Raw genomic sequence first — 22,617 nt, 5'->3', positions numbered from 1 at the left:
TGGAGTGTTCATCTAGCCAACCAGACTATTATAATAATAGTAACGGTTTGGGGTAGATTAGTAACCTTGAGAATAGAAAGGAGAAATAGCTTATACTAGTGACTCTCAAGCAAGACTGGCTGATCATTAAATTTGGAGAACTGGGGAGATCAATCTTCTTTAATTCTAGAACATTTAATCTGGGAAAATGGGTGACTAAGGATACATTTAGGGTATTAGAGTATTTCAAACAGTATTTAAAAAATTCTCTTGGAGGACTTATTGACAAGTTTGGTAAGGCAGTAGTGTAAGTCAGATAGCCCAATCTTTCTTTCTTACTTATTTATTTATTTATTTATGGCTGCTTTGGGTCTTTGTTGTTGTGCATGTGCTTTCTCTAGTTGTAGAGAGCAGGGGCTACTCTTAGTCGCAGTGCATGGATTTCTCATTGTGGTGGCTTATCTTTGTTGCAGAGTACGGGCTCTAGGCACACAGGCTTCAATAGTTGTGGCTTGTGGGCTCAGTAGTTGTGGGTCACGGGCTGTAGAGCACAGGCTCGGTAGTTGCGGTGCACAGGCTTACTTGCTCTGCGGCATGTGGGATCTTCCCCAAACAGGGCTCAAACCAGTGTCCCCTGCATTGGCAGGCAGATTCTTAACCACTGTGCCATCAGGGAAGTCCCCATATTTTACTGTTTTGATTTTCATAGTAATGAATGGGCTAAGTATCAGCACTAGAAACTAGAAAACAGGCCATCTACCTATCAAAAACATTGATGTCCTTCAGTTAAATATGGTTTGGATGGTGCTGAAATGAAGCCTTAGAACACTAACTCCTGACTTCTCTGTTGTGACTGACCAGAGGGGATCCCCAACAGAACTCTGGTTATGGCTTCTTCAGATTAGAAGTATATGGGACAATCTTTCTGGCCTGTTATCACAGGGCAAGACATTAAGTTTTCCTAATAGAGCAAGCCCCAAATACGCTTGAAACTCAAACTAGAAAAGAAAGGGCAGCCATAAAGGTTTCTTGATCCACATCTTAATTTTGGCATGAATAGTCAAAACTATGATGAAACTTTTCTGCCCGCGTTTGATATTTCATGTTAGGATAGCCTTGGACTCTGGCTGTGATTCATAGAACATTCTCTTCATTTTGCTACTTCTTGGAGTCAATAATGAAATGTTAGAGAAAAGGTTAAAATTTTCTACATCCCTGTATTTAAGCCTGAAAGCTTAAAATATGGATCTGCACAACTCTGCCAAACTCAGTAAACTTGTCTTTAATCATAAGCCAGCATAAACCTCAATCCTTAACAGTGATTCTTAACCAATCTCTTGAAAGCAAGCATTCTTCTTTTCCAGAGAAATGGATACATGTTGATACTGAAAATTTTCCTTAAAGGAGCAGGAGCCCTTGATAAAAAAGTAGAATCAGATTTTCCAACAAACAGAACCCTTGTAATTGTAAAATAATGCTGCAGGTCAACCCTTGGCAAAAACAAAACAAACAAGACTTAAAATTTTTTAATTTACTGTTTTCAGCAAGATTCATGGGGACATTACATCTAAAACCTAGAGAAAGCAGCCAGCTTAGATTTAAGAAGACTGAATGGAAACAAAAGCAGTGCTGGGAAGCAGTGAACAGTGGTTTGAGTGTTATGGAAAATCTAATGAATAGCAAAGATAAAACTGCAGAGATACAAGCAATTCAGAAGAGAGTTTAGTTTTATTTTAATTCAGAAACTATTTCTTGAACATCTGTTATGTGTCCGGCATTATGGTACATGCAGATGATGCAGTGATGAACGAGGCAGATGTGTGTCCATTCTTTTTAGAATTTATTGTCTGTTAGGGAAGGTTAAAAGGTCTAAAATGATTAAGAGGAAAGGCATGGTGGATACATCTAGGAGACCCAATCTGCATATAACTGGAATTGCAGAAAGAGAACGTCACTTAAAAACTGGTGAAGATGTTAATTTTCATAGTTATAAAGGTGCAAGCTATAGTGATCCAGGCAGAAACAGTATAAATGTAAAAAGTAGACTAGCCTTAGATAGCCAAGCAACACATTCTCAAGGTTGAGTGGAAAAAAAGATTGATTGTAATGCAGTACAAGCATTTCAAGTCAAATCCCAAGTTGTATGCTAGGATGGTATTCTCAGACATGTATGGGCTCGAAGAACATTTCACCTATCTTTCCGAAAATATTACTATCAAAATGAACAACTTAAGAAATGGAGAAGTTTTGATATTAAATGATTGATGAGTAATGAAACCATTTAAGTATATAGTAAGATCCAAATAGTCGTTTGTATCTTTATAAAATAACATAAGTTGTAAAAAAAAATTACTTAAAATTAAAAACAATAATAATTTTGGCCTAAAATATGTCATCAGAAATTGGCATGGGGACTTCCCTGGTGGTGCAGTGGTTAAGAATCTGCCTGCCAATGCAGGGGACATGGGTTCAAGCCCTGGTTCAGGAAGATCCCACATGCTGTGGAGCAACTAAGCCCATGTGCCATAACTACTGAGCCTGCGCTGTAGAGCCCGCAAGCCACAGCTACTGAAGCCTGCTCACCTAGAGCCTGTGCTTCACAACAAAAGAAGCCACTGCAATGAGAAGCCTGCATGCCGCAACAAAGAGTAACCCCTGCTCACCACAACTAGAGAAGGCCCACGCGCAGCAACAAAGACCCCACGCAGCCTAAAATAAATAAATAAATAAAATTTTTTTAAGTGGCATGTAAGCCAAGGTGTAAGGGCTTTTAAATTTATACAGAAGAAATCAGTGGATTCACATTTCTTTTAAAACTGAAGATACCCATTAGTAGAATAAAAGTAGGAGGGTGATTATCTCCTAAACCATTGGGGTGAGGAAGATGTTTGGGATAAAATCCCATATAGAACAAAAGGAAATGGCAAGGATGCCCCAAAAGAACAGAAAACATAAAATAACATGACAACAATTTTTGTTAAGTTCAGATCAGTTTAACACATTTATTGAATGTTCAGTAATTGCCAAGCATGATTTTAGGCACCAGTGATAGTGAAGAGGAGAAAGACCACAAGGAAATTAAACATATATATATACTATGTTTACTAACAACAAGTGCTGTGGAGGAAAGTAACAGAAAAGGGAAACAGAAGTGCTCTTTTTGGGGAATGAGGAGCCATGCAACTTTCAATAAGGTAGTTATAGAAGGTCTCATTGAATAGGTGATATTTGAACAGACACCTAAAGGAGATAAAGGAGCAAACTGTTCCTTAGATTGAGAGCATTCCAGAGAGAAGGAACAGCAACTGCGAAAGGCTTCTCAGGTCCATGCCTATGTAGTTTGTTTTGTTTGAGAAGTATAAAAGGATGCTTAGGATTGGAAGTAGAGAAGGATGGGGAGAAGTATGTGGTAGTTTGGGGGTAGAGAGTGCATGGAATGTGTGGTGTAAACGCTTAAGTATTAGCTTTTTCTCTGAGTGTGATGAAAAGTTTTGAGTTTAGGAGTGGCAAGATCAATCTGGTTCTATGTTTAAAATGGAGTGAGGGTGAGTGAAAAGACAAAGACAGAAGCAGAGACCATTATGAGTCTATTATGGCAATAAAGGAAAAGATGGTGGTAGATTGGACCAGAGTGATAGCAGTTAGACATCAGAAATATTATAGCACTATTTGAAATAATGTTTTTGAAAGGTAGTGATAAGAAAAGGTAGATAAGTGATAAAAGGCAGGATGTAAAATTACACTGTATGATCACAAATTGAAGAATTTCTATCTATAAATAGAAAACGGTGATTAGCATTTATACTTTAGGAATATTTTAGATTTATGTACGTGTGTGTTTCTTATGCTTTTGTGTATTTTCTAAATGGTTTTTTATAATTGGGGAAGAAACTAAATTTTTCAAAATATTTTTCTTTCATAGAACAAAGAAGTGAAAAAAAAGATATCAGATTCAAAGAAAACATCTGCATCTACTTTAAAGTAAGTAATTCATCATCTCCTATGTGAGAATGACTATGCATATGAATTAAATTTTTTAAATTTTTACAATAACATTTTTAATATATTTTATCCTGACTCCAGTTTAAATGGGACATCATTCAAACTGAATTATTTTAAACTTTTTTAGATTTAAGCTTTGTATCTTTAGAAGTTTTAGAAGTTAGAATTTTATTCTTTGCTAAATTTTTTTCTCCTTTTAATAGAAAAGATACAGATGCTTCCAAGACTGTTGAAACTGTGACTGCAGCTTCTGCTAGTAAGTTGTTACTTTCAGTACTCCTCCAAATGAGTATGTTTTGGCAGATGACTAGAAACTTCTTGTAAGATGATGCTAGGAAAACATTATTCATTGTGCTTTAGGAGAAGGGGAATCCACACTAGCCCCTGTATTAAGCTAATGGTTAATATTAAGTAGTTTAATTATGAAATCTCTAGTGGAATAAATATAAGGACTCAGTAAGATAATGTATGCAAAATACCTATCATAGTTCCATAGTTAATAGCTATTTAGGTTAATTTTGCAGTATCTGTCTCCATTCCCTCCCACTAAACTGATAAGACAAAACATAAAGGTATGTTAAGATTGCTTGTGTGGTCCCCTTTGATTTTGAAAGTCTGCTAAGAACCAAAAAGTAAACAAAAAAGACTAAACAGAAATAGATGATATTACATTCATGTGTTATTTCTTTACACACAGGCAAATACTTCAGGTCTTTATTATGAATCTAGCTAAATGAATTTTGCATACAATTTTAAACCCAGTTTATTTATTTTTTTCTCAGTCCATTTAGGATTGGAAATGTCGAGAGAAAAAAGTTATTGCCAAAACATACACTCTTGAATCTAGTAAACAGTGTGATAGTGAAGGACAAGACAGAAGGGCTGAAATAAACAATCTATTAGGAAACTTAAATTGTGTTTTGTATGTTATCTTTTCAAAAGGTAGGTAGTTTATGGATTTATATTTAGAATAGATAAAGAGTTTTTGGTATTAGAACTAATATTCAAGTGACTGGAAAATTGGATTGTGTAGAATATCTCAATTTTCCATAATGTTTAGTTAGGTAGTGTCCTGAAGTTATTGGAAGTTAGTGGAGGTGACTATGAGTGGCTTCTGGAAGGCAGTAAATTTTTACTAAAGTTTTAAATGTGAACGTGTAAATGGATAATATTTAGAGGCAGAAGATTACTTCAGTTAGGAAGATGACATTAAAAGGTAACAAAAAGGCCTTGGAGAGTAGTGCTGGGGTGTTTTTTAATTTGACCCCATTAACAGCATTTCTCAAAATGTGTTGCGTGAAAGACTTATTCATAGAACATGTTTTGGATCAGGTAAAGTTTAGGATATGTATTATACCTTTTTTTTTCCTTTAAAAAATAATCCACAAACACATTCACTTTATGAAATCCTGCAGGAAAGAAACCTATTTAACTTTGTTTAACCCACTGTTTCCAAAGCTTGGATAAGTGCACCCCATTTTTTCTGTGTAAGACCTAGTAATAATTGGTACAAACTCTGGGAAATTTCCTTAGAGAATAAAGAACCACTAGTTGTTTAGGATTCTCATGTAGATTGGATACGTGGAGTGATTGAAAAATCCTATTGAGAAAACATTTGGGATTCACTTTCAGGTAATTAGGACCTGATATTAAAAGGTAATTAAAATGATCTGGGATGCTAAAATCTGAATTTTTATTATATAGAATTTTTTAGTGGATAAAATATAAAAATTGAAAAAATAATTTAAAAATTTCAAGGTTTCAGGCCGGATGGAGTTTTCTAGACGAATGTGGTAATGTTGATTATAATAAAATTTAGCTGCAGTGACTTCTTTGAACTGGGAGAGAACATTGCTAAATATCATGTATCAAGGAATATCTGTTGGAGATATCATTTAGTCAATCACATGGCATTGAAAGTGGGATACTTAGGAAAATTTTTTGTTAAGTTTAAGGTCTGAATTTTGGGAATGGCCCTAACATAATAAAAGTAATGCGTAGGGGGAGAAGTGCTTCAAGTTAAGTACTTCCTCCTTTTGAATATAAATGTAGAAAGAAAGAGAGGAGCCCAAGGCTGAGAAAGTGTCAGGTGAGAAAGATAAGATAGCTTTTTGAGATCAGCAATGTCAGATTGAAGAGGGATAGGAAGTCAGGGTAGTTTTAAAGAGAACTTGGTTATAAGCAGAAATCAAAAAGGATGTAGGAAAGTACAAGGAGGGAGCAAAAGCCTAATTTTATCAGAAAGGGAAACTTTAGAACTTTTACCCAGTGCTAATTACTTACTGAGCACTTGGCTATATGCCCATAATTAAATGCGTTTTATAAAGTGATTAGGATACATCAGAGAGTTATTTCTAAGTAGCTTATAGTTTAACTTGTGCCAGAAGACAGAAAACAAGGGAAAGAAACCTGCCATGGTTACACTATTTATAGTAGGCAATTTGTTATCTCACTTAATATTTCAGACCACCCTATGAATATAGTTCATACTGTTCTCGTTTGATAGATGAGGAAACAGATTCAGACAGGTTAAATGACTTACTCAAGGTCACATGGAAGGGTTAGGATACAGACCCAAAACTGTATGCTTCCCAAGCTTTTCACCTATACTAAAGTGCCTCTCTGAGAATGAAAACTTGTTCTATATCTCCTTTGACTGCTCTTCTTTTATCTTCCCTTCATTGTTTGCCTAAATATCTGTTCCTCTTCTCATGTCCTACTTTTCTTGCTGGTTGATTTCTTTCCTTTCCGTATCTTTAAGGACCAGTGACATCTCCCATACATACATAAACCTCTTCTGCCCCCTCAAGTTTACTTCTCATTTTCTTATATTGTCTAACAACACAACTGGTTATCCAGTGTAGGAATCTATTAATAATCCTTTACCCTGTCTTGTCTTCTTTTTTGTCCCACCCAGTTCAAACTTAAATAACATCCTTCCTCTTCTCATCCAATAGGTGGCTGATTCAAATTAGTTCTCTCTTAAATATATCTCAAATTATCTCACCTTTACTCCATCACAGCTATAAATGTTCTAGTTTAGACTTACATTTGAATTTTTGAAGATAGCCTCCCGACTGGCGATTTTTATTCTATTCTGCTCTGGTATTAACACTCTTGCCCTGAGGTCACTTTAAAGCAGATCTGATCATTCCACTCCTAGTGACCCACAGGGGAAAGCCCAAATTCTTCATAAGGACCCCTTCCTTCCCCTTTGGCCCAGATGACTTTTTCAGTCTTTTGCCACGCAACTGTATATTATGTTTAAGCTACTCAGAACAGTTTATTTTCCAGATGTGCTATTTCATTTCTTGGGTCTTTATGCTATCCATTTGTGTGGAATCATTGTCTAAATTCCAGTTAACTTCACTTAGTAAGCACTTATGAAGTAGCTATTTAGTAGGTGCCAGGCCTCTTCTTTGTGATACCTTCCCTGACTCTTAGGCAGTTAAATGCTCCCACCTCCCTCCTAGAAATACTGTATTGTGTACATTAAATCACTTGGTATTAGTAGGTTGTTAATAAGTCTGTCTCTTTCACTTGGCTGGGTAAGGGAATATTTGTAGTTTTATTTTTCTGTACCTTAATATCTAACGTGGTGTAAGGGTTAATGAATAAATATTTGCTGGAGGAAGAGTATAGGGATACTCAAATCACATTTGTATTAGTGTCATAACTGAACCCATGGAAGGCAACTAGAGATTATCATACTAAGTGAAGTAAGTCAGAAAGAGAAAAATAAATACCATATGATATCACTTATGTGGAGTCAAAAATATGACACAAATGTACCTATTTATGAAACAGAAACAGAATCACGGACATAGAGAATATGTGGTTGCCAAGCGGGGGTGGGCAGGAGAGGGATGGATTGGGAGTTTGGGATTAGCAGATGCAAACTGGTATACATAGAATGGATAAACAACAGGGTCCTACTGTATGGCACAGGAAACTGTATTCAGTATCCTGTGATAAACCATAATGGAAAAGACTATGAAAAAGAATATATATATTTGTATAACTGAGTCACTTTGCTATATAGCGGTAATTAACACAACATTGTAAACCAACTATACTTCAATAAAAAAAAAAATAACCGAACCCATGGAAAAACACATAGTGAACCAAAATTTTCTGATTTGTCATTCTTGATTTAATGATTTTTTTCTTCTTTAAGATTTTATTGGTTTCCTTTTTTTTTAAAGTACATATCTTTTTATCTTTTTAATTCCCAGATGAAAATGACTTTTTTTGTTTAAGTCAGTTATTTCCCCAATAAAAGCACTCTGCCCAAATAGTTCCCACATGTGAGTTCCAGCAAACCTTAAAGGAAGTAATAACTCTAGTTCTGATTTCAACTATTCCATAGCATGCAGAGGAAAGGAAAACATTCTTTAAAAGGGAGTATGGAGAGAGGAGAAACAGGAAGGAAAAAACAGGCTAATACCAACATCAAATGCTGACAAAGACACTGCACACTTAGCACAATGGCTAAAATTAGAAAATAGTAATACCATATGCTATTGAAGATGTGGAGAAACTTGTACATTGCTGGTGGGAATGTAAAATAGTATGGCCATTCTCGAAGAAAATATTGTGGTTTTTTAACAAAGCTAAACATGTGCTCACCATAGGACCCAGCAGTTACACTCTTGGGCATTTATCTCAGGCAAGTGAATTACATTTCACACAAAATCTGTTCACACAAAACCAGTACACAAATATTTATAGCCTCTGTAATAATAGCCAAAAGCTGGGAACAACCCTAATGTCCTTCAGTAGGTGAATGGCTAAACAAACCGTGTTATGTCTGTAGCATGGAAATACCTACCACTTAGCAATAAAAAGGAATGAATTATTGATACATGCAACAACTTGGATGGATTACAGAGGAATTGTGCTGATTTAACAAACTCAATGTAAAAAAATTATGTATTATAAGCTTCTATTTACATAACATTCCTGAAATGATAAAATTAAAGAGATAGAGAACAGATTAGTGGTTGTCAGGGATTCTGGGGGAAGGAGGAGATGGCTCTTTCTATAATGGGTAGTAGGAAAGATCCTTGTGGTGAAACTGCTCTTTGTCTTGACTGATGGTCACAGTAATCTACACATACATGATAGAATTTCATAGAACTAAATATACATTACGCACATGCACTTGGGAAATAGGAATGTTTGTAAATTACATCAGTGTCAGTTTCCTGTTTATGATATAGCACTTAGTTATGCAAAATATTACCATTAGGGCTTCCCTGGTGGCGCAGTGGTTGAGAGTCCGCCTGCCAATGCAGGGGACACGGGTTCGTGCCCTGGTCCGGGAAGATCCCACATGCCGCGGAGTAGCTAGGCCCGTGAGCCATGGCCGTTGAGCCTGCGTGTCCAGAGCCTGTGCTCTGCAACGGGAGAGGCCACAACAGTAAGAGGCCCGTGTACCGCAAAAAAAAAATTTTTAAATATATTACCATTAGAGGAAACTCTGTGAAGGGTATAATGGGATCTCTCCCTATTATTTCTTACAACTCCATGTGAATATACAATAATCTCAAAATTAAAAGTTAGAGAAATGTTTTTAAATGCTGTTAAAGCTATCATAGTAAATTAGAATTATAGAAAAATTTCACTTCTGAAAATTTGATGTAAAGTTTTTAAGTAAAATTTTAGTGTCTGGAAGTATATTAAATGAATAACATAGTATGCCCAAGAGGGGGAGGGGGGTCATGTCAGAAGTATAAAGATGGTTCAAAATTAGGAAATCTGGGCTTCCCTGGTGGCGCAGTGGTTGAGAATCCGCCTGCCGATGCAGGGGACACGGGTTCGTGCCCCGGTCCGGGAAGATCCCACATGCCGCGGAGCGGCTGGGCCCGTGAGCCATGGCCGCGGAGCCTGTGCGTCCGGAGCCTGTGCTCCACAACGGGAGAGGCCACAACAGTGAGGCCCGCATACCACAAAAAAAAAAAAAAAAAAAAAAAAAAAAAATTAGGAAATCTGTCAATTCCATTTACTGTATTAAATAGAGGGAGATAAATGCTGAGAAATTCTTCAAGTAGGTGACTACTTCCTTAATATGATAGTGTGTTTGTGTATACATACTTTATTTATATACGTAACAAATACGCATATATCAAGTCAAAAGCCAGCATATACTTAAGAGTTTAACAGTGGAAGCGTTCCCATTAAAGTGGGGACTAAAACAAGGGATACTCATCATCACTTCTATAAGTTAAAATAAATATTGTTCTAAAACTAACAGCCATTAGCTGGTGCACTACAAGTCAAGAGGCATAAAAATTGGAAAGTATGATAAAACATTATTGTTTGCAAATATATATGTATGATGGAAAAGCCAACAGAATCTATTGAAATGCTATTCAATAATTAGCCATGTTAATTCTCTAAATTACTATAAAGTTTAAATTGCTTTATTACATTAAAAAACCATTCATACTAATATACTAATAAAATATTCCATTTATAATAATGAAAGTAGAAGCTATGAAAAGAAAACTTTTAAATACTAAGAGGCATAAAATAAGGCTTAAATGGGAAAACAGCTCATTTTTAGATAGAAAGCCTCTCACCATTATAATATGCCTTTTTTTCTTATATTAAAAGATAAATATTAGGAACCTAATACCAGTAAAGATTCTTTGAATCTATATAAGCTGATTATAAAGTTTATACATAGAATAGACAAGAAATTCTGCAAAAGAAGAATAATTAGGATAGACCAGCACTAACAGATATTAAAATATATTACAAAGTTAAAAGATTTATACAGTTGCATATAGTTGCATAAATAGACAAAAGATCAGTAGGACAGAATAGATTCAACGAATACTCCCCCAAACATATGGAATATCAGTAAATCATTATGGTAATATTTCAGATTAGCAGGGAAAAGATCAATTATTCATTAAATTGACTAACCTCTTTGTAAAGTTTATAGTTTATAGTATCAAAATAAATTACAGGGACTTCCTTGGTGGCACAGTAGTTACGAATCCGCCTGCCACTGCAGGGGACACGAGTTTGAGCCCTGCTCCGGGAAGATCCCACATTGCCACGGAGCAACTAAACCCGTGTGCCACAACTGCTGAGCCTGTGCTCTGCAACCCGCATGCCACAACTACTGAAGCCCACACGCTTAGAGCCTGTGCTCCGCAACAAGAGAAGCCACCGTAATGAGAAGCCTGCGCACCTCAACGAAGAGTAGCCCCCGCTTACCACGACTAGAGAAAGCCCGCGCACAGCAATGAAGACCCAACGCAGCCAAATAAATTAATTAATTAAATAAATAAACAAGTAAATTACAGCTGGATCAGAGCTTTAACATGATACATAGATAGCAGTTAAAAGTATTGAAAGAAAATGTGGAGGGTTTTTTGGTTTGTTGTTAATTTCAGAATGAGAAAGTCCTCCCCTATCAGGATGACATTGATTACACAAAAATATTTTTGTATAAGTTTTTTGTATATTTCTCATAACTTTTTAAAAAGTTGTTACCTATATGATACAGATTGATTTTAATGTATAAAGAACTCTAATAAGAAAATCCTCAAAACCCCAAAGATAAATTGGCAAATATTAAGAATAGACAGATCACAAAGAAATAGAGATAAATTTACACATATGAAAATTGACAGCTTTACTTAAAATTTAAGAAACAAAGATTAAATCATACTAGTTTCTAGCTTAGATTGGAGTGATTAGTAACTTCTTTTACATACTGTGTTTGTGTGGAAATGGGAAGCCCCACTCTTGTATACTATTGATGGCAATATTAATTGGTACAACCTTTCTGGAGGACAGTTTCATGTTTGTTAAAATTTAAGTCTATCCCTTTGTCTCAGCTAGTCCATGGCTAAGAATTTGCCTATAGTTATAGTTCCATGGGCATACAAAGATGAGTATAAGGATGTTTCTTGCAGTGTTTTTACCAAAATTATGCTAAGTTAGCTCTTTCCTAAATCTAAATGATGTTTTTTGTAACATGTTACTGATATATTTTTCTTGTTATTTTAGCCAAACCTGGACAAACCAAGACATCTGCAGCCAAAGTAAATAAATCTTCAGGTATGTTTTCTATATTAGGATCCTAGACATGTTAACTTTAAATTATTTAAGCAGGTTTTTTGTTGTTGTTTTTTGTTTTTGTTTTTTGTTTTTTTGCGGTATGCGGGCTTTTCACCGTTGTGGCCTCTCCCGTTGTGGGGCACAGGCTCCGGACGTGCAGGCTCAGTGGCCATGGCTCACAGGCCCAGCCGCTCCATGGCATGTGGGATCTTCCTGGACCGGGGCACGAACCCGCATCCCCTGCATCAGCAGGTGGACTCTCAACCACTGTGCCACCAGGGAAGCCCATATTTAAGCAGTTTTTATAAGTAGTCTTGGATCTCATGTGACACAGTGTGTGCTGAGTATATACCAATCTGTGAAATTTATAGTCATCTAGAAGTTTTGAGAAAGCAGGTTTAGTAGATAATGCTCTTTCCTTGCAGGGATTATTAAAATAAAATAATTTAATTGGCAAACTGTTTCTCATGATGAATATTGGCGATATTTCCATCTTTTTTATTGAGGTCTTCTCTGTTTACTTTCTTTCATAAACTTACAGCAAATTATGTTCTCTTTGCATTTTTTATGGGCTATAGTGGATTTTAAAGTAATTATTTTTTTCTCCTTCCCCTAGCATTATCCCCATTTCTGTTTTTCCTCCCATTTCTGCTAAATGCTGGTTAATTCAGTCATCTTTTTAAGAGGATAGAGATCAATGTATTAAGTTGTCTTTATAATGATAGGAAGGAAAGGAAGTGGTCTTGAACCATTGTTAGTGGCAGATCCATAATTATCGTATAGTAGTTTCTTAGAAGCAGTAATCTGAGGGAGTCAGGTGTGGCTAGAAAACATGGTTTGAAGATGCACGTATTTAGCAAACAGTTTGATACTACTTTAATAGTAAGTTTATAGGAGTCATTGGTGGAAATCTGGGGGAGTGGGTTCTAAAACCAGTAGCTTCCCCCTTGAGTGTTGGAAATTAATTCTAGATATTTTTTCCTTAAGTTCTGGTACCCAACTAGAAGTAGTAAAGTGAATTGGCTTGTGGTAGTAACATAGAATACTGAAAGAAACACCTTAAGAGCTCACTGGGGCTAAGGTTTCTGCAGTGTGACAAAACTTGGGAATGACTAAGAAATGACTGGTTGAGTGACAATCTATAAAGATTGGTATTTCTCTTTTTGAGCAAAAATTACGGTCTGTCTTTGGATATAAAGTGTGGATTTATAAACTGTTCTGATTAAATTTTGCAGATGTCAGTAATTCTTTTTGTTTGTTTAATAACTTCATGATCATATTCTCACAAAAGGTCCTGTTAGGTAGTTAAGGCAGTTACCACCCTGGTTTATAAATGGGGAAACGTGCACAGAAATCAGTAAATTCCCCCAGACTTCACACCGTGACTTGGAATTCAACTTGAATTCACTGACTTGTGATCCTGTGCTTTTTCCTTATACTACCTTGCTCGTTGGGCATCCTAATTTTCAGAGCTAAGCCTCCTGTTGCTCTCTGAATGAAAAGGTTTTTGACTTGGTAATCTTATTAGTGACACTTAGATCACTGTGTTTATAAACAACATCATTTTGGAATATAAGCAACAGTAATATACATATGTACAAAGAAGGGTCAGACAGTTTAAATAATCCTGTTCAGATAGGGCCCATTAGGAATGAGTCAAAATAGTCTTTATGTGGCCTGATCATGATGTAGGTATTCTTAAGTGCTTTTTAATCAACTGGGAGCCAAGGAAGCATGAGCTGGGAGGTCCTCAATATAACTGCTTTTGGAGCCATTAAAGGCATCATGGGATTGTGTTCATATCCTTGAAGTTAGTTGCCTCTAATTACTAAGTTGATTCACACATTTAGAGATCTGTGTAACTTGCCTGAATGCTGTTTTTAAGTACCCCAAAGGGGAGGTGATTCTTATTTCAATGATATTTTTCTTGCTAAAGAAATTATCATTTCTAATTTAGCAAAGGACCTGTGTCCCTAAAGATGATAGCATTTTATGTTTTGAATAAAATATAGTTTGTTGCTCTTATATTCTTTGTAAGGTTCTTTGGGAATTGTTGATATTAGTTAAATAAATCAGTTTTGACTAAGCTTTTGTGATTTAGGGAAATCATCGGGTTCTGTAAAATCTGTGGTAACGGTAGCTGCTAAAGGTAATAAAGCTTCAATCAAAACAGGTAAGACTTGGAAAAGAGAGGTTATATTAAGTTTATTCTTAATTCTGCATTAAAGAATATAATAAATATGATATCAAAAGCAAGTTTTAATTTGTAGTATGTAATAACATCTTGAAAAGTTTAGTAAATAATTCTTTGATATTTAGAACCTGACACATATAGAACTTTTGTTTTTTGATGCTTTAGTCTTTGGCAGTATCTGCCATTGCAGATACATTTTTGTTTAGGAAACATTTCTGACAGCCATATAATCATAGGTTGCTCTGCCACTTGCCCCCTGTTTAATCTTTTTTTTACACATTTTTTTAGAGCTGTCACTTCATATTACCTTCCCCAGCTTGTAAAATTCCTCTGATACTTGTTACTTTAAAGATTTTCTTTCCATGTTACAAGGATGTATCCTCCATAAAGAAATGGAACACTAAATTGTAACATGTTGAAAATAATGTGATCCGTTTATTAATATATTTTTCCAATTGACTAATGTAATTTTAAAGAATCGTTGTGGAAGTTATAAAATAATGATTTGTGTGTGTGTGATTATGATGTGCTTTTACCACATGAGGATTTAATAATTTGTGAATCATTAATAGCCCACAACAAAAGTTGTGTCTCAGTTTAAATTTGCTTTTAATCTTATTGGTAAACAGATACTGAAAATAAATGGAAGTAAATCTGTGGGAAAGAGCTGTTTTTATAATAAAGTTGAACTACTTATTTACTAATATATTAGTATGAAACATGCTAAATGACTGAATAGACCCTTAGAATAATGGTTCAACTCTACTTTTAAAAGCAAAATCTAGTGGAAAGAAGTCTCTAGAAGTCAAAAAGGCTGGAATTGTCAAAAACAAAGACGCCAATAAACCTGTGATTGTACCAGGTAAGCTTGAAATGCTGTCATGCAGTGCTTTCTTTTCGTTAAATCCTATTGGTATACATTCTAGGTATATTTTGAAATCATTGCTTAAAAATCTTCAAAAGGATTATTTGGTGTTTCAAAGGAAAACTTGTATTAGCTTTGCTTAAATCAGGCCAGCCTAAGGAGACTTGAAGTAACAAAATAAACTAGCTTAAGTTCCTTTTTAGATTCATTAGTTTAATTGTATTAGTGTTTTTCTAGACTATTAAAGCAGACTATTTCATGCAGAAAACTCTGAAATAAAGACAAGTGTGGAAGTCAAAGCCACTGAAAATGGTGCTAAAGAAACTATTTCAGGTAGGTCAATAGAAATTTTATTTTGTTCTCTTATGTTTAAAGATAGAAAATTAATTTTTAGGAAAATAATTTTATGTCTCATATATATATATATATTTTTTCAATACCAGAGTCATACTTAAGTGAAATTAAGAATATTATGATTCAGATCTTCACCTTGTCTCTTGATTAGTCTGAAATTTTGCTCTCAGAAGGAATAAAACTGAATGTATTACTGAAAAGCCAGTGTTACTTATATAGCTATATCCTACTTAAATTCTCTAGTCTTTTGCCCATTGTATACATTTTCATGTAGCTACTGTTTAATCCATTGTGGAATAAAGTGGGATCTTGATAAAGTATATATGCATGAATTCTTATTTTATTTTGTATCTTAAGAAGCTGCTTTGGAGGCCACAGAAAATGAACCAGTTAACAAGGTCAGCTTTTATATTTTACTTACTTTTTTAAAGCTTAAGAAATTTTGACAATGTATTTTTCTTTCTATAAATCTAGGTAAAAAATACACAGATTTGGTATGGTGAAGAATCCTGGTCATTGGAGACTTTTAAAATACGGTTTGAGTTAAAAAAAAATCTTGAGTTACAAAAATTTAGGTGCAGATTATCAATAAATGTACATGTTATTGAGGATTACTTTTCACTGAGAAGAAAATGTTAGGCCAGTTGGGTTTTTGAATAGATAACAGGTTGTCAAATTAGAACCAATGGAATTTTGTGAAATTTCTCTTTTCTTAGAAGCAAATTGGAGATATGTTAGTATTTAGGATACCATTTATTTTTTGTGTTTTTAGAGGAGCAAGTGGGGTTTGCAGTTCTGTTTGAACAGCATAAAGTTCACTTTATTGTTTTCGTATGCTTATATCTGTTATTATGAATATATTAAGATTTCATTTATTTAGACTTTACTGGTTAAGATCTTGAGATCCTTCAGGTGCTTAGGATAAGTTTATTTTAGACTGGTTGCTCCATTCTTCGAGTAGTAACTAAGTAAGTAGTATGTGTTAACTTACTGTTTTTTTTTTTTTAAGAAGAATATTGTAAAACACCAGTAGAGTATCTTAGATATACTTACTGTACTTTAGAAGGAATGTTTTATATATATATATATAAACTTATTCATCTTATTTATTATTTTATTTTTAGCTGTGTTGGGTCTTCGTTGTTGCACACGGGCTTTCTCTAGCTGTGGCGAGCAGGGGCTACTCTTTGTCGCAGTGTGCAGGCTTCTCATTGAGGTGGCTTCTCCTTTTGCAGAGCATGGGCTCTAGGCACGCAGGCTTCAGTAGTTGTGGCACACAACCTCAGTAATTGTGGCACGCAGGCTCAGTAGTTGTGGCACACAACCTCAGTAATTGTGGCACGCAGGCTCAGTAGTTGTGGCACACGGGTTTAGTTGCTCCACGGCATGTGGGATCTTCCCGGACCAGGGCTCGAATCCGTGTCCCCTGCATTGGCAGGCGGATTCTTAACCATTGTGCCACCAGTGAAGCCCAGGAATCATTTTCGAACACAATTTACTTGCTAGTTAAAAATCATTCTCAACTAGCTTATGAAAATTATAATTTCCCACCTTCCCCCACCAAAAGAAAAGTCACAAGTTGCCAAATTTATGCCTTTGGGAATTTTGCCAACGTCCACTAAAGGAAAAGTTGGCATTTATGAGAGTGATCTTTTTTTTTTTTTAATGAGAGTGATCTTGAAGAATAAAGTAGATCTGAGAGAAGAGAAGGCAGAAATGAAAGTATTTACTTTGTAGTGGGGATTGGGTTATGGGGTAAGGATCCTAAGAGGCTAGGTAAGCTTTTTTATATTGCCAACAAGGGATTATTTTACTCAGTAAGATAAAAGAATATGCACTGATTTGGAGCATGGGGATTTTTTTTTTTTTTTTTTTTGGTGCTAGGCGGGCCTCTCACTGTTGTGGCCTCTCCCATTGCGGAGCACAGGCTCCAGACGCGCAGGCTCAGCGGCCATGGCTCACGGGCCCAGCCGCTCCACGGCATGTGGGATCTTCCCAGACCGGGGCACGAACCCGTGTCCCCTGCATCGGCAGGCGGATTCTCAACCACTGCGCCACCAGGGAAGCCCTAGCATGGGGATTTTAACATCACAAGGCACAGGAATGGCAACAGTACATGAAAGGAAGGAGCTGTAGTCAGAGACAGGCAAACCTGTGTTTTTAAATTTATTTTTAAACAGTGATTGCAGAAGAGAACTGAAGACCTTGACTAGATGACAGATGGTATGACTGAATTATTCTGTGTACTTGAAGAGTGGAAAAGTGCATTTTGTTTTGTTTTTAATTTGTGGTTTAGACCAGCCTTCTGAATTTAATCAGGTTTAGTATTAATATTAAATACAATTTAAATACTAACATAACATATGATCTGCAGTGTAAATTTAAGTAAATATAACAGCAGTTAAGTTTTAATGTCAATTCTTAAATTGGTTTTGAAGGAAACAGAAGAAATGTGTGTGGTACTTATTTCTGATTTGCCTAATAAAGGATATTCTATTGAAGAAGTTTACAACCTAGTAAAACCATTTGGTGGTTTAAAGGATATTTTGATTTTATCATCTCATAAAAAGGTGAGTTGAAAATAGTTGTGAATTCATGTTGTCTGCAAGCACATTTTGAAAAACATTAACTTCACAAAACTAGGACGAAAGGGTTTTAAGAGCAGCACCTCAGAATAAGCTGTCTCAAGTTAAGTCATTTTAAAAATATAAAACACCTATAATCCTTTATTTTAAAAATATATTATTCTAAAAATATATATATATATATATATATATATATTATTCTAATCAGATGTAGTTTTACGATGGGAAGGATGGATTTCCCCATTGAAGTTTTGCTCAAACGTTTAGTTTAACAGAAAATACTTTACATCTGTAATATGTTAATACAGAGTTTTTTTAAACAACTTATAAAATTTTGTTGAGCACTCTTTACTAGTATTTCTGTTTGTTTGTTTTACCAGTTATGCTCAAATGGGAAATAACCATTTTCAGACTCAGACTAGTGAAGTCATCAGTATTTAGAACAACCTAGATTTATCTGTATGTCTTCAGTTTTCTATGAGTATATATTGCTTTTGTAATTTAAAAACAAAACAAAATATTGTTAATAATGAACAACTTGTGGAAGGTATTTTATAGGAAGTGAAATTTCAGGGAAGTTTAAATAATGGAAACAACACCGTTAGAGTTGTGGGAAGTAGTGTTCTTATTATAGGAAGGAGTTAATGATCACTAGAGATTTTTGAGAGTCAAGCAAGTGTGCTTAAGAAAACAAAGTAGGAGGGGAGAGTAAGTGTAAGTAGTCATATGCAATTTTACCTTATGTTAAAAGTAGATTATTTGAATTGTTGTACAACTCGATAAATGTATTAAAAACCATTAAATTGTACACTTAAACAGGTGAATTTTATGATATGTAAACTGTATTTCAATAAAGCTGTTTTCTAAAAAGCACATTATTTGTAATGTTTAGAGATGGACAAGAATAAGAAAGAATACATTTTCTAATGTAAGAATTTTATATGATGATACATTAAAATGGGAAATTGTGGGAACCTGGGAATGAATAATTCAAATTCATACTTTGCATCATATACCAAAGTGGATGTTTTTGTAGATAAATATAGAATCCAAATACAGAAAATCTAGATTATTTATGCGCAGTTTTGATTAGAGTTGAGTAGAATTATTTGGAGATTTAATTTAATTTAATTATTTGGAGATTTAATATTTTTCTAGATGTTATATGGAAAAATATCAGATTCAGTCATTTAAACATTTGTGAAACTAAATTAACATAATCAAAGCAAAGTGGAAATTAAAAATTTTAAATATTTATGCAAAATGAGAAACACGGTTCATATAAACATGGTATAAAATATTAAAAGTTTAATAAATAAATTGGCAAATGACATAGATTTTTTTAATTACAACTATAAATTAAAATATGAACTATTTCCACCTCATTAACTATCAGAAATATGGAAGAGTGTTCAATCTCTTTACTTACCCAGGTATGAAAATTAAAACCAAAATGTATGGAGTTACAATTTTACACTTATGAAAACAACAAAATAAAAAATAACTTGGTAACCATTACATGTTTCTTTGATTCTTTCATTCCTCATATTTCTCAGATTTTGTCAGTCATTAAATTTATTTACTCAGTAAATGTTCATTAAATGTTTGCTACATGCTAGATACTGCTCTAGGTACTAAGGGTATAGTGATGAACAAGATAAATAAGATTTCCCTAGTGTCATTTACTACAATGTCCTTTCTTATTTCTCTTTAGTATTGCCTTATGAGTTCAGTCATTCTTTATTTCTTGGTTATGGTCGTAATGTTCTAAGGAATGCTTTTTTTATCTTAAAAACATATACTAAGTTATTCAATTCATTTGACTCTTAAGTATTAAATTTTTTAAAGAAAAAGTAACTTAAGATTTATTTTTTCATTCTTGTAATTTGTATTTTAAAAGGCATTTATAGAAATAAATAGAAAATCTGCAGATTCTATGATAAAATTTTATACCTGCTTCCCAATATCACTGGATGGAAATCAACTCTCAATAAGTATGGCTCCTGACAACATAAATTTAAAAGATGAGGTAAATAATAGACTTACCATCATATTTACTAGAATATTATTAAAATTTTAAATCAGATTTATTATAGTCCATTATGTTTTCTAGTTTTCTTCTTTGGGTCACATATTTTCTCTCAAACACTGAGAAAGCATCTTCCTATTTCTCCATAGCTGCCCATCTCATTGTTTGAGAGTTACCTCCATATTGAGGGAATCCAATCCCTCATGTATGTTGGAATGGAAAAAAAAAGTTGAAAACGGTAGTCTGTAAAGAACCCTATTCTTGTCTCACTGCCATTATCTGTCATCCAAACCGGAATTCCAGAGGTTACCTTTATAATTTTTTTCCTCTCATTTCTCGTAACCAACTGGTCACTAGGTCTGGTCTGTTTTAACTCCTGAATATTTCTGGAATTTGTTCCCTCTTCATCCCATTCACCATTGCTTCACCTCTTTAAAACGCCGGCTAAAATAATTATTCTTTATATCCTCTACCTTCAGTTTTATCTCCCTCAAAACCTTTTTCACAAAGTCATGAGACTGGTGTACAATTTAAATCTCTTCACATTCAACTGATTTAGAAACCCTTCGTTGTTTCTGTGTGGCCTACAAACATTTACTGCTAAGAGGCATGAAAGAGAGATACTAGAATCTCTAGAGGAAGGTGGAAATGCATGTATTTTTTAAATTAATACTTATTGGAGTATAGTTGCTTTATAATATTGTGTTTCTGCTGTACAGCAAAGTGAATTAGTTATATATATATATATATCCACTCCTTTTTAGATTTCCTTCCCATTTAGGTCACCACAAACCATTGAGTAGAGTTCACTGTGCTATACAGTAGGTTCTCATTAGTTACCTATTTTATACATAGTAGTGTATATATGTCAATCCCAGTCTCCCAGTTCGTCCCACCCCCCTCCACCCCCGCTTGGTAACTGTTTGTTCTCTACATCTGTGACTCTGTTTCTGCTTTGCAAATAAGTTCATCTGTACAGTTTTTCTAGATTGCACATATAAGCAATGTTATACGATATTTGTTTTTCTCTTTTTGACTTACTTCACTCTGTATAACAATCTCTAGGTCATCCTCATCTCTGCAAAATGTCACTATTTCGTTCCTTTTTATGGCTGAGTAATATTTCATTGTATACATGTACCACATCTTCTTTATCCATTCCTCTGTCGATGGACAATTTAGGTTGCTTCCATGTCCTGGCTATTGTAAATAGTGCTGTAATGAACATTGAAAATGCATGTATTTTGAAAAAGCCTTCCATTGAGAATCATTCTAATGTGATGTAATTGCTGGGGTGGTTTGTTTTTTTTTGTTTTTGTTTGTTTTCTTTTTTGCGGTATGCGGGCCTCTCACCACCACTGTGGCCTCTCCTGCTGCAGAGCACAGGCTCTGGACGCACAGGCTCAGCAGCCATGGCTCACAGGCCCAGCCACTCTGTGGCACGTGGGATCCTCCTGGACTGGGGCACGAACCTGCGTCCCCTGCATTGGCAGGCAGACTCTCAACCACTGCTCCACCAGGGAAGCCCACTGGGGTGGTTTTATATATATCAGTAGTGTTGAAAGAAAAAAAAAAATTAAGAACTGTAGTCTCATAAAGTTCCTTTTCTATACATTTAAGCCTTTTATCAGCTAGCTTTTCCCAGCTTTGACATCCCTGTCTTGTGCCAGTCTTGGCCTATTTATATAATTCAGCAGCACCAAATCACTATACACTTAATACCCTCTGATTTTTTTTTTTTAACTAGCCTACATCTCTGTTCTTCCTCATCCCCTATTTTGCTTAGCTGACTTTTTGTTGTGTAATTTGAATTCTTTATTGTCTGCTAAATTAAATCTCTTATTCCTTGTATTTGAATTTGAGTGTCTTCCCCTAAATGGTACCATCTTATTAGTCTTTAATGTACTTAGGGTATTAGGAAGAATTAAAGTCTGTGGGTAGGGTGGGACTTAGATAACTTGTTTTAGGAAGAGGGAAAGATTTTTGGAAGGAACAGAAATTTTCCTTACTCCTCATAGTTCTTAATGCTTATTCATATAGATTATTTTATTATATCAGTAAATCTTGACTAATTACACAAATAAGAAAGACCTTACACCTTCAATCTTCCTCTGTTTGCCTTTCTAGGAAGCTATATTTACAACCTTGATTAGAGAAAATGACCCAGAGGTGAGTTTTGCATTTAAATGCTTTTGCACACTTCTTTTTTTTTTTTTAATAAATAAATTTATTTATTTATTTTTGGCTGTGTTGGATCTTCGTTTCTGTGCGTGGGCTTTCTCCAGTTGTGGCGAACAGGGGCCACTCTTCATCGTGGTGCGCAGGCCTCTCACTGTCTCGGCCTCTCCCGTTGTGGAGCACAGGCTCCAGACGTGCAGGCTCAATAGTTGTGACACACGGGCCTAGCCGCTCTGCGGCATGTGTGATCTTCCCAGACCAGGGCTTGAACCCATGTCCCCTGCATTGGCAGGCAGATTCTTAACCACTGAGCCACAAGGAAAGCCCTGTACACTTGTTTAATTGATAGAAA

At 35.0% G+C, this 22,617-nt stretch overlaps 1 protein-coding gene across 6 annotated transcripts in view; it reads left to right on the top strand.

Moving 5' to 3' along the window:
• Window positions 1-22,617, top strand: part of ZNF638 (zinc finger protein 638) — an 84,574-nt gene that overhangs the window by 40,120 nt on the left and 21,837 nt on the right. For all 6 annotated transcript variants that reach the window (XM_067007432.1, XM_067007431.1, XM_067007429.1 and 3 more), the window contains 10 exons: window positions 3,902-3,960; window positions 4,185-4,237; window positions 12,010-12,060; window positions 14,162-14,233; window positions 15,030-15,116; window positions 15,384-15,452; window positions 15,831-15,871; window positions 17,912-18,043; window positions 19,959-20,087; window positions 22,215-22,256. In XM_067007432.1, coding sequence (XP_066863533.1) covers window positions 3,902-3,960; window positions 4,185-4,237; window positions 12,010-12,060; window positions 14,162-14,233; window positions 15,030-15,116; window positions 15,384-15,452; window positions 15,831-15,871; window positions 17,912-18,043; window positions 19,959-20,087; window positions 22,215-22,256 — 735 coding nt within the window. The remainder of the gene's footprint in view (window positions 1-3,901; window positions 3,961-4,184; window positions 4,238-12,009; window positions 12,061-14,161; window positions 14,234-15,029; window positions 15,117-15,383; window positions 15,453-15,830; window positions 15,872-17,911; window positions 18,044-19,958; window positions 20,088-22,214; window positions 22,257-22,617) is intronic.

This window comes from Kogia breviceps, chromosome 11 (genome assembly GCF_026419965.1).
Source record: "Kogia breviceps isolate mKogBre1 chromosome 11, mKogBre1 haplotype 1, whole genome shotgun sequence".
Lineage (NCBI taxonomy): Eukaryota > Metazoa > Chordata > Mammalia > Artiodactyla > Physeteridae > Kogia > Kogia breviceps.
Note: the sequence above shows the minus strand (reverse complement) of the source record. Positions and strands in the feature narration are given on the sequence as shown.